This window comes from Nicotiana tabacum, chromosome 19 (assembly GCF_000715075.1).
Source record: "Nicotiana tabacum cultivar K326 chromosome 19, ASM71507v2, whole genome shotgun sequence".
NCBI classification, from domain to species: domain Eukaryota; kingdom Viridiplantae; phylum Streptophyta; class Magnoliopsida; order Solanales; family Solanaceae; genus Nicotiana; species Nicotiana tabacum.
In genome coordinates this window covers 38,032,148-38,045,387 of record NC_134098.1, presented here as the reverse complement: position 1 = coordinate 38,045,387, position 13,240 = coordinate 38,032,148, and the positions used below count along the sequence as shown (strand labels likewise).

At 32.1% G+C, this 13,240-nt stretch overlaps 1 protein-coding gene across 1 annotated transcript; it reads left to right on the top strand.

The window, feature by feature from the left end:
* The first annotated feature begins 6,348 nt into the window (after positions 1-6,348).
* Positions 6,349-9,265, top strand: LOC107818072 (uncharacterized). The gene is made up of 4 exons (XM_075239019.1): positions 6,349-6,914; positions 8,195-8,395; positions 8,497-8,932; positions 9,017-9,265. The coding sequence occupies exons 1-4, from the start codon at positions 6,349-6,351 to the stop codon at positions 9,263-9,265; spliced, it is 1,452 nt and encodes a 483-aa protein (XP_075095120.1).
* The last annotated feature ends 3,975 nt before the right edge of the window (positions 9,266-13,240 follow it).

Here is a 13,240-nt window from a genome sequence, read left to right as displayed (position 1 = left end):
CTGTGATCCCAGGCCTAGGCAGCCCATTTCGCTTCTGTGCTCCATCACTCACATTTGCGAGTCCGCACCTACGGCCAATCCCTCTGCAGGTGCGATGACACCAGATGGCTGGAAACTTCAGGAATTGCACAAGTCCAAAAATTAATCCGGATGCAATCCATTTCACACCTGCGACCCCCAGGACCCCGTCCGAATATACCAACAAGTTCCAAAACACATAACGGACCTACTCAAGGCCAAGAATCACATCAAACAACATCGATTCTACGAATCGCATCCCAAATTCAAGCCTAGGAAACTATGAACTTCCGAAACTAATGCTGATTCATATTAAAACAACTCCGATTGACTTCAAACTTTGCACACAAGTTATAAATGACATGACCGACCTATTTCGACTATCAAAATCTGGATCCGACCCCGATATCAATAAAGTCAACCCCCGGTCAAACTTTTTCAACCTTCCAAATCTTCAACTTTTCAACTTTCGTCAATTCACGCTGAAACGAACTACGGACCTCCAAATCAATATCCGTACATTCTCCTAAGTCCAAAATCACCCTATGGAGCTATTGGAACCGTCAAAGCTTCATTCCCGTGTCATCTACACAAAAGTCAAACTAATGTCAACTCTTTCAACTTAAACCTCCAACTTAGGGACTATGTATAACATTTCACTTCAAAACTCACCTGGAATCATACCCAAGCACCTCGACAAGTCACATAATCACAATAAAACATAAAGGAAGCATTAATTAGGGGATCGGGGTTAAAATACTCAAAACAACCGGTCGGATCGTTACATCTTCTGTGTGTTGTCATTTTCCTCTTAGAGTGAACCAAATTTTAGTACAACATCATCAAAGTGAATTCAGCGATCATGTTATCTAACGAATTCATAATTCCATCTTGGTTGTTTCTCTACTTAAAAAAAATAATTGAAATCTCAGTCCAATTTATCTAAAAAAAACATAATGAGAATGTAAAGAATTCAAATAGAGCCAAATGCATATAGAATATTCAATCGAACTAAATTAATTAGTTTTCTTACATCATCTTCCTTCTCAATTATTGATATTTGTGATTATTTCATTTTTCTTTGTTATTATCTCAGAGATTTTAATCAAAGGTGGATTTTAACGGATGTAGCTTCTGATCAAGCCACAAGCATATGCGGTCACTAGAAACTTCCTCTTCTTCTACAATAACATACAACTTAAATATAATTTTTATACTATTATAACACAACTTTACAACAGTTTTAATACATATAATTTTAATACAATTTGAGTGTGTGTATATATATATATATATAATTTTCTATAAAAATATATTTATAACTTAAATACAAATTGCATATTTGTAATGATTTTTTTAAAAAAAATTAAGATTCTCCACTTGAAATAACATTTTGAAGGGAATGTTTTTTTTTTTTTTTGGTTTCCTATTCGGTGTCCGGTACCCGCATTGGGGCCCTATTAAATTCGGATTCGCGCCTGAAAGTTCCACATTGGGGGATAAAACGCTCACTAATAAAGGCGACTTCATACCCAGGGCTCAAATCCAAGACCTCTAATTAAAGATGAATGAGTATTTATCACTCCACCATAACTCCTGTGTTAGAACTTAGAAGGGAATGTTATTTGCTGCACGTTTATACAGATCATCCAAACCTGGAATGCCGCAATTGTAAATTTAACCAAACGTCTTTATATTTTCTTTCTAGACAATGACTTGAATGCATCGGTACCACATATACCGGCCATAGAATGTCCTCTGTCGATGTGATCTTCTACGCTAGTGGTGGTAAAATGAATGAAAAAATAATTATTCACTAAAAATTAAAATTGGATAATAAACTTTTTAAAGTGGATATAATCGATGGGTTTAATTTTTATATTTGTAAAAATTTAAATTAGAGGTTCTTCAAGTTTGAAAGACTAGTAATTCTTTCAAAAGTTATCATATTCAAAAAACCACGGATAATATGGATATTCATATTATCTGCCGGTTAACCCATTTTCTATCCATATTAAATATGGGTCGAGTCGAATATCTTCTCCGTTTTTGCATTACCCATTTTCAATTCGTCCATATCTGATCCGATCCGTTCGTTTGACACCCCCTATTCTACACTTTTGTCTCATGTATTATAAGACAGATCCAGAATTCCTAGTCGCTTTGAAGCAGAATGAGCGGATCTCGCAAACCCATGGTCTCATGTGGAACATATTTAAAGATTTAGACAGCCCCATTCTTTCTTAAGATCGAAGGAAGAAAAATAGGGAAGAGGATTGAATACAAAGAGAGAGATAGCTGAAGGTGTGGGATTCAATTATCAAATGAAAAGACTATTACGAGGGATATTTATTTAATACTAATTTGTATATAATTGATAAATTGTATATCGATTGTAATTAAGTTAAAATCTCTCTAGCAGAAGTAAATAAGTTTATAATATAGTATAGTTTGGTAAAAGTTTCAAAGAGAAGAAAAGAGAATTTTACCCAGAATTAGGGGTGTTCACGGTTCGGTTTGGTCGGTTTTTTATTAAAACCAAAACCAAACTAATTTATTCGGTTTTTAAAATTTTAAAACCAAAACCAAACCAAATTAAATACAAACCATCGGTTTGGTTGTTGTTGGTTTGGTTCAGTTTGGTTCGGGTTTTCGATTCTTAATAATTTAATGATAAGTCGATAATAATAAAACGATACTATACAACAATATTTTTAGTACTACTAGAGTATAAAATACCTACAGTGATAGTTCTTTTAACTATTTACATTTGAAATTGTAGCATATAATATAAAGCAAAGTATTAAAATTATAGCAATAATATCAGATCACCCTTTTTATCAGTAAACTTTGTGAAGTGTGGCCAAATTTCAGATTTTTCCCGACCATTCCCCCAGGGCTAGGGTCTTGACCACACGGAGTTGTTCTTTTTTGTTTTTTAGGAGGATTGCGCATAATAAAAGTATCAGGAGTGTTACCATGTGCTTGAGTTGCCGCAGATGTTGGTGTAGCTGGAATAGTATTTTTTAAGGTGACCTCCAAATCTTCAACCTCAGTCCTTTTCATCTGAAATAAATTAGAACCCATTTTATCAGATGTCAAAAATAAATATTGATTAATATCACTTTGTTGAATCAATAAAAAATCAAGTGAGTAACAAAGAAAAATTAATTTAAAACGTAATGCCTAACATCACTTTGTTGTATCAATGATAAAGTATTCATTGTAATAAATTAAAATCTTACATTCATAAAAATTTTCTCAAACTTTAGCCCGTAGTCTTGCAATTTGAGTAACTTTTTTTTGACTTTTGTGATAGATGTTTTTGTAACTCTTCTATTAGGCAAAAGTAGATACGTAGGATTAGAGAATTTGAGTCTCTTAAAGAAAAGAAATTAGCCAATTCCTATTACTTTGAGCTTAGGCAATCTTTTAAGATATAAGTAGTATAAACCAAAATCTATATATAATAATTAAAATGCAGAAAATATTTAAAATTATTTACAAAAAGATATGATACTTTATATAAATAGTTATTAAATTTTATATATAATTTATCGGTTTGGTTCGGTTTATTTTTCGATTTTTTATAATAGAACCAAAACCAAACCAAACCAAATATTATCGATTTTTAAAATTTAAAATCAAAACCAATCCAAATTAAGAATAATATTGGTTTACTTAATCGATTTGGTTCGGTTTTCGGTTTGGATCGGTTTTTTGTCAAACCATGAACAGCCTTACCCAAAATACAACAATCTAAAGAGTTATTTATAAGAAATACAACCACATTTACAAAATTACTTTATATACAATTTATTACAACTTTTTAATTAAATTAGATAAAACTTTTGATATGCCTAAAATATCTCATTATGGAACTTGAAAATATGCCAACTAACACATAATCCCTTAAATTCAAAATAATCTCACAGTTCTCTCTCACCTAATCCGTATAGACTATTAATTTTCGCAATATTATATTTTATATACCATTATTATATGTAAAGAACTATATTACATATATTTTTAATAAATATAATATATTAGTATACTCAAATCAATAACCATATATTATACTAGTATGTTAATATTCCATTATATAATCAATGGTATATTAAGTATTACATATTTTTTTTTTGTGTGTGTGTTTTGTTATTCCTTTTCTATTATGTATATCAATATTTGACTTTTATATATATATATATATTGTATTTCTTCTATACATTAAATTTATCTATACAAGAAATAAATATACCTCGAATAATATAATAAATTAATATACTTAAATACTCATATATTAGTATACAATGAATATACTATATAGTATATATAGTATAACAGATTTCATACTTACATTATAGGGCGATGTGCACAGATAGCCAGTAATAACACATGTATTTACTTTTAAGCTATTGTTTTAAATGTATTTAGTCTTTAGCCACTGCTTTAATAAACTTTTACCCACCCGGACGAAAATACCCTTCTGCTATATAGGATTTCGCTGATACATATACTCCTTATTTACGATCAGCAGCAGCTCAAACTTACGTGCAAACTTACGTGTAGAGAATTGTTGTGATCGTCCAAAATTGCAGAAGCTTCTCTTCTGATTTCAAACTTTTTGTCTAAGTTCAGAATTCAACTTTCTCGTCCAAAATTCACCATAAAATTACAGTAAGTTCTAAAGTTTCAGATATCTCTATATGCTTTTGTGTGTTTGTGTGGATTTTTATTTCGTTACTGAAGAATAAGATGCTAGGAATTTGATTTTTCTTTCTTTTATGTATTAATAACGTTAAGGACATCGCGTCCTTAACTCTGTAATTATTTTGTAAATATTGAGGACATAATGTTAAGGATTTGATATCCTTAATATGACTGTTATTCTAAAAAATATTAAGGATAAAGTGTCATGTGTTTTGCAACTTGTATTAATAAAGTTAAGGACACGATGTCCTTTTTATGATTGTTGTTCTAAATATTAAGGACATAGTGTCCTGTATTTGTAAATTGTATTAATAAAGTTAAGGACACGATGTCCTTAACTTCATGACTGTTGTTCTAAATATTAAGGACACTATGTCCTTAATATTTTTACTGCACACATCAAAGCTAAGGATAGCTTGTTCTTAACATTTACACTGCGCACATCAAAGTTAAGGACAACTTGTCCTTAAAATTTTTACTGCACACATCAAAGTTAAGGACAGCTTGTCCTTAACTTTTACAGTGTACACATCAAAGTTAAGGACAACTTCTCCTTAACTTTTACAATGCACACATCAAAGTTAAGGACACCAAGTCTTTAACTTTTACAATGGACATATCCAAGTTAAGGACAACATGTCCTTAACATTTTGACTGCACACATCAAAGTTAAGGACATAGTGTCCTATTTTTGCAACTTGTACTGATAAAGTTTAGGACATGATATCCTTAACTTCATAACTACTGTGTAAAAATTAAGGACATAGTGTCCTATTTTTGCAACTTGTACTAATAAAGTTTAGGACATGATGTCCTTAACTTCATGACTACTGTGTAAATATTAAGGACATAGTGTCCTATATTTGCAACTTGTATTGATAAAGTTTAGGATATGATATCCTTAACTTCATGACTGTTGTTCTAAATATTAAGGACATAGTGTCTTGTGTTTTGCAACTTGTATTGATAAAGTTTAGGACATCTTGTCCTTAACTTTACGATTGTTGTATAAATATATCCTGAATTTCCCATTTTCTTGACATGCAGGATGGATACAATATATATTATAGTTGCTTTTAATGGTAGATGGACTGCAGACTATAAGTATCTTGATTATCAAACAGAGCTTGTTCTAGTACCTGAGGTAATTCGATTTGAAGATTTCATTAACCAAGTCTTTGAAGTTATTGAATTGGATAGAGACAAGTTTGAAGCAATGATATGGTTTGATATCAATCTGGGAACAAGCAAGGGAATGCTTGTATCCAAAGATTTAGATCTTCATACATGTATAGAGTTACTAAAAAGTCATTCACTCTTAAAGGGCTGTCGTTTCATTGCTGATATTTCGGAAAGAGTTTTTGATTCTACAAGCACCTTTGAACATGTCAATACAGAAACTCAACAATACAATCAAGACAAATGCCAACAGATAATGGAAATAGATGTGGTTGAAGCTCAACCAATAACTGAAGAGGTGCTTTAAACATTTGATTCTATTCAAGTGGAAGGACAAAGCATTATAGAGATTGACAATGGACAAGTTTTGTGTATTCAAGTCTTAGAGAGTGCACCGGTAATAGAAGAAGTTGCTGAAAAAACCTTTACTCAACTAACTAGATGAAGCTCAAATTCGAAACAAAAAGAATCCCCAACTACGATATTAAGAGAAAATGCTCTTCGTTTGACAAAAAGAAGAGTATAATTAATTATTTTTCCAATATAGCAATTAAAGGACATTTTGAATTTAAGGTTGTTAGATCAGACTCAACAAGATATTCGTTGAAATGCAATGATAATAGGTGTGAGTGGTGTGTGTGTGCTTTCAGAGTTAAAGATTCAACACTATTCAAGATAGTAAAGATTGAGAAAAATCATGACTGCTCAGTTAACACTATGAAAGCTTATCAAAGGCATGAAACTTCAAAGTTGATTAGTGGTTACATTATCGATAATCTTCGAGACCCAAGGTTTGAAGTTACACCAGACTTTGTCATGGTAGAAATGCAAAAATTGCATGGACTAGACATTGGTTATCACAAGGCGTGGCGTGCTATTCAACGTGCTTCAGCTTTAATAAGAGGAACTCCTGAAGAGAATTATGAATTATTGTCTTCATACTTGTATATGATGAAAAGTAAAAATCCGGGAACATACACTAACATAAAGATAGACGACAACAACAGGTAAACAATCAAAAAGAGTTTATTAGTCTGTTTTATAAACTTTAGGACATGGTGTCCTTTACTTGGATGTGTGCAATGAAAATGTTAAGAACATGGTGTCCTTAACTTCGATGTGTGCAGTGAAAAAGCTAAGGACATGGTGTCCTTAACTTGGATGTGTGCAATGAAAAAGTTAAGGACATGGTGTCCTTAACTTTGATGTGTATAGTGAAAATATTCAGGACATGGCGTCCTTAACTTTGATGTGTGCAGTGAAAATATTAAGGACATGGTGTCCTTAACTTTGATGTGTGTAGTAAAAATGTTAAGGACATGGTGTCCTTAACTTGGATGTGTGCAGTGAAAAAGTTAAGGACATGGTGTCCTTAACTTTGATGTGTGCATTATAAAAGTTAAGGACATGGTGTCCTTAACTTTGATGCGTGCATTGTAAAAGTTAAGGACATGGTGTTCTTAATTTTGATGTGTGCAGTGAAAAAGTTAAGGACATGATGTCCTTAACTTTGATGTGTGTATTGTAAAGGTTAAGGACAAGTTGTCCTTAACTTTGATGCGTGCAGTGAAAATGTTAAGGACATTGTGTCCTTAACTTGGATGTGTATACTGAAAAACTTAAGGACATGATGTCCTTAACTTTGATGTTTGCAGTGAAAAAGTTAAGGACATGGTGTCCTTAACTTTGATGCGTGTATTGTAAAGGTTAAGGATAAGTTGTCCTTAACTTTGATGTGTGCAGTGAAAATGTTAAGGACATGGTGTCCTTAGCTTGGATGTGTGCAATGAAAAAGTTAAGGACATGGTGTCCTTAACTTTGATGTGTGCATTGTAAAAGTTAAGGACATGGTGTCCTTAACTTTGATGTGTACAGTGAAAAAGTTAAGGACATTGTGTCCTTAACTTTGCTATGTGCAGTAAAAATGTTAACGACATGATGTCCTTAACTTTGATGTGTGCAGTGAAAAAGTTAACGAGATGGTGTCCTTAATTTTGATGTGTGCAGTAAAAATATTAAGGACATGGTGTCCATAACTTTGATGTGTGCAGTGAAAATGTTAAGGACATTGTGTCCTTAACTTTGATATGTGCAGTGAAAATATTAAGGACATGGTGTCCTTAACTTTGATGTGTGTATTGTAAAAGTTAAGGACAAGTTGTCTTTAACTTTGATGTGTGCAGTGAAAATATTAAAGACAAGATGTCCTTAACTTTGATGTGTGCAGTATAAATGTTAAAGATTTGGTGTCCTGTATTTTTAACCTTTTGTTAAACTATATTTTCAGGTTTCTTTATATGTTTTATGAATATGGATCATCAATAGCTGGTTGGAATTATTTTATACCAGTGATTGCTGTTGATGCAACTTTTTTGAAGTCAAAATATCGTGGTGTTTTAATGATTTCAGTTTCAAAGGATGCAAATAACCAAATATTCCCATTAGCCTTTGGAATTGCAGAGTCTGAAAATAACAATTCCTATGAGTGGTACTTTAGTGAGCTTCGCAATGCAATTAGGAGCCGTGATAATTTAATTTTTTTATCGGACAGGCATCAATCTATTGCACATGGCATGTATATCCTGAAAGCTATCATGGGATTTGTATCTATCATTTGGAGCAGAACCTAAAGCAAAGGAAAGTGAAAAGTGAGGTCATAAAACTTTTTCAAAGTACTGCAAGAGTATACACGCGCAAAGAATTTGATCTATACATGTCAGATATAGCAAAAGTTGATAAGAAGACTTTTGACTATTTTATGGAAGAACCACTGGAAAGGTGGGCACGTTCTTGTAGTCCACGACGAAGATATGACATGCTCACAACAAACATAGTTGAGTCAATGAATTCTGTGCTATTAGAAGCAAGGGAGTTGCCTATATTAAGAATGATGGATTTCATCCAAGTGAAGCTACACCGTTGGTTTTATGAAAAAAGAAATAAAGCAGAAGGAACTTTTTATGATGTTTCTTGTTGGGTAGAAGAGGAATTGAAGAAAAAGATAGATTTAGCTTTTACTTTAAATGTAAGTATTATGTTCTTACTTTAGTTTATTATTTTAATAATAATTTAACATAATGTACTAACTTATAGTTTTTCAACTTTGAAGGTCTTCCCTGTTGATTCATGGCATTCTAGAGTGGAGGAAGAAGGAATTACTTTCTTGGTGGACTTAAACAAAAGAACATGTGATTGTTTTCAGTTTCAATTTAATGAATTACCATGTATACATGCAATTGCAGCTATCGAGAAGAGAAACATCAAGAAGTCCAATTTCTGCTCGGACTGGTACTTAAAGGAATCTTGGCTGAAAACATATGAAAGACAAATACATCCTGTAGGACATACGTATTCTTAGATTGTACCAGAGAGTGTTAAGTCACAAATTATTAAACCTCCAGTTTTCAAAGTCCCGCCAGGTAGAAGGCAGAAGAAAAGGCATATTCCAGCTATCGAATCATCAAAAATAACATTCAAATGTGGTCGTTGCAGAAGAATTGGTCATAATAGAACATCTTGTATATATTCTCCGGCAGTCCATCCATTTTCAAGGAAGCATAGAGAATAATAGATATATCCACTTATGTTTATCTACTCTTTTAAGTTTTTGCTATAAATTGGATTTATTTAGATTGTTTTTATTTGAGCAAGTAAACATTAGCAGATGGTTATATAAAAGATGTCCTGAATTTTTAAAGTTTCTTTGCGCTTACGTGCTCTTTGTTTCTTTTTCTTTTTCTGGGAGTTCAATTTACCTTTGTCGGACTAATTATTGTTTATGGGATTTTATTCTTGCCTTAAGTAAACAAGAAAGTCATTTTTTTTATATAATTTGACGCCTGCAGCTTGCTACATCTTTATTTTTAAAATGAGATTGGTACAAGTAAAACTTAAGGACATAATCTTTTACAAGTCCTGAAAATTTTAAGTATGAATCTAATATTAAGGACATAAATTTCTAAAATGTCCTTAACTTCTGAAAATCTCAGATTATTATCTAGATTTCCAGAAGTTCAGGACATTTCAGAAAAATATGTCCTAAATATTATTTTCATCCTTCAACAAATCAGGACGTTTATGAACATAATGTCCTGAAGTTCTACAACAATCAATGTATCTTTTGCTATATCTCTACAGATTTAATAAAAAACTGACAATTTAAAATGGACAAATCAGTAGTTATAAAACTTGACATCTACAGCTTGCTAAACACAGCTTGCTACATCTTATTTTTAAAATGAGATTGGTACAAGTAGACTTCAGGACATAATTTTTTGAAACGTCCTGAACATTTGAAGTATGAATCTAATATATTGGACATAAATTTCTAAAATATCCTTAACTTCTGGAAATCTCAGTTTATTGTCTATATTCCAGAAGTTTAGCACATTTAAAAAAATATGTCTTGAATATTATTTTCATCCATCAACAAATAAGGATGTAGTTAACAGATTCTGAAGTTCTACAACAATCAATGTGTGTTGCTTTGAATTTCTAAAAACTTCAAGACAATTTAATAAAAGATTGGCCCTTTAAAACTGTGAAAAAATGGACAAATCAATAGTTAACAGAAAGAAAGAAATTAATAACACGATGCCTTCATATTAATGCTGAAAATGTAATTTAGCATAGTTGTGACCAAAAATTTATGCTATGCAAACAAATTAAAGTGCCTTGTGACAATTTACAGGATATTTCAGAATTCATATGAATTCTTTAGAGCAATTTTATATCAATTCCACTACAGGTGACTTTCTTTACAACTACACTACAGCTCCTTTGGGCAAGAAGTTTCATTTTCACTATCATAATCGTCGCCGACATTTTCTGGTGGTGTATCATAACCAGAATTTCTTTTTCACTCTCCATGTGCCCAAAGATTTGCTGCAAGTTCTTTTCTGAAGTTTGATATGTCCTCAGGTTGGAATTTCTCCACATCCTTTCCCATCATCAACAACTACACATACTTGATTAGGAATGCACCACAATCAGTTCTAAAAAAATATGGAGTCAATTAAATAATATCTTTAATAAAATAAATCTAAAGTACATATAAATTATATAGAAAATGACAACACGTACGATCCAGTTTGGTGTGGTGATCTTTGCCACTGAATATCAAATTTGTTAATTGCATTTCCAAAAGACTTGTGATTTTTCTCAAACTGTGAGAACTTTAGCAAGTGGGGGATCATGCGTGCATACATTTCAATGTGTTTCATTCCTTTCTCATATAGCTCACTATATATGGAATCGTACACATCAATCTTTCTCTCATTCAAGTCAAATACCCCCAAAAGAAAATATGTCACAACATCATTATCTTCTGAAGGAAGCCGACATGGAAAAAGATTTTGTCAACCTGTCCAAGCAATTCCACATCTACGATTATCACCCCACACATATGGTGTGAGAACCAACTGATTATCATCACACCAAAATAAATCTGAAGCATCTTTATTGAAATCCTTATACACAATTAGCATATAGTTATCAAAAAGTATATATGTAGTTGTGCAACGAAAAGGATGGACGCAAGGGTGGTAGAATTCCTTCTTTCTCAAATAATACAGGGCAATGTCAATATGCTTCATAAAAAGGCAAAAAAAGAAAAAAAATCCATCCGTCATAAATAATTAAAAAACAATAAATTAAGAAGAAAGAAAGCAAATGCCTTGTGAATTATCAAACCTTATCACCAAGTACAAAGCTACTATCTGCAAGCTCAAGGAAGAATATTTTGCTACTGATTTTTTGATGGTACAATTTATATGGATTCTTTCTCACACCATTATCCTCAGCATATATATCAGTTTGTCCTGTAAAAATTTTGAAAATATCAAAGTTAGAAAGTTTATAAGTTAGTCCACAATTCCTAATTAAGGACACTTGGTCCTAAACTTACAGTAACAAGGTCATAAGTTTAGGACACCTGGTCCTGAAGTTAGAGTTGCAAATTCAAAATTTAAGGACAGGTAGTCCTTAACTTACAGTTACAAGTTCAAAAGTTAAGGACACTTGGTCCTGAACTTAGACTTACAAGATCATAAATTAAAGTCCTGAACTTAGAGTAACAAGCTCATAAGTTAAGGATAATTGATCCTAAACTTAGAGTGGAAGTGCAAAAATTAAGGACACTTGGTCCTGAAGTTAGAGTTGCAAATTCAAAAATTAAGGACAGGATGTCCTTAACTTACAGTTACAAGTTCAAAAGTTAAGGACACTTGGTCCTGAACTTAGACTTACTAGCTCATAAATTAAAGGACAATTAGTCATGAACTTAGAGTAACAAGCTCATAAGTTAAGGACAATTGGTCCTGAACTTAGAGTGGAAGTTCAAAAATTAAGGACACTTGGTCCTGAAGTTAGAGTTGCAAATTCAAAAATTAAGGACAGGTAGTCCTTAACTTACAGTTACAAGTTCAAAAGTTAAGGACACTTGGTCCTGAACTTAGACTTACAAGCTCATAAATTAAAGTCCTGAACTTAGAGTAACAAGCTCATAAGTTAAGGACAATTGGTTCTGAACTTAGAGTGGAAGTTCAAAAATTAAGGACACTTGGTCCTGAAGTTAGAGTTGCAAATTTAAAAATTAAGGACAGGTAATCCTTAACTTACATTTACAAGTTAAAAAGTTAAGTACACTTAGTCCTAAACTTAGACTTATAATCTCAAAAGTTAAGAACACTTAATCCTTAACTTAGAGTTACAAGCTCAAAAATTTAGGACATTTAGTCATGAAGTTAGAGTTGGAAGCTCAATACACTTAGTCCTGAATTTAAAATTACAAGTTCAAGACACAAATATAACTAATTAAGAAATAATGAATACATTTAGGGACTTACACTTTTTTGCGACCTTTCATTTTCTCCTTGCCCAACCACACAATGAATTTCTTCAATAAGTTTTCATCATCTTTGGCATAATGAAAAATACATGTACGAGTATATTTTGATTTTATCCAGCCTATATACTTGGGAGTATTTTCATTGGGCGCCATCGATGTTCCTCTTTTTCTTTTCTGTTCAAAAGGAGATTTCAATTGCCAACTAAGCTTCTTATTCCTTTTCCCTCGACCAAGCTCTTCTTCAATATTTCCTTCAACCTCCATAGACAAACCCTCATCAATGCTCATTTGTGTAGTCGGAAGAGTAGGAGTAAGAATAGCAAATGATGGACCATCAAAACCAATACTATCTCTCTTCCTTTTCCTAGTATATTGGTTAACGGCTTCATTTTTGTTTTTGTTCTGCAAGCAACACTACATATACATTAGTTTGCTGCAAGTCGTCAATTCTATGAATTGTCAAATGAAGAGACAAAAACTAAGGAC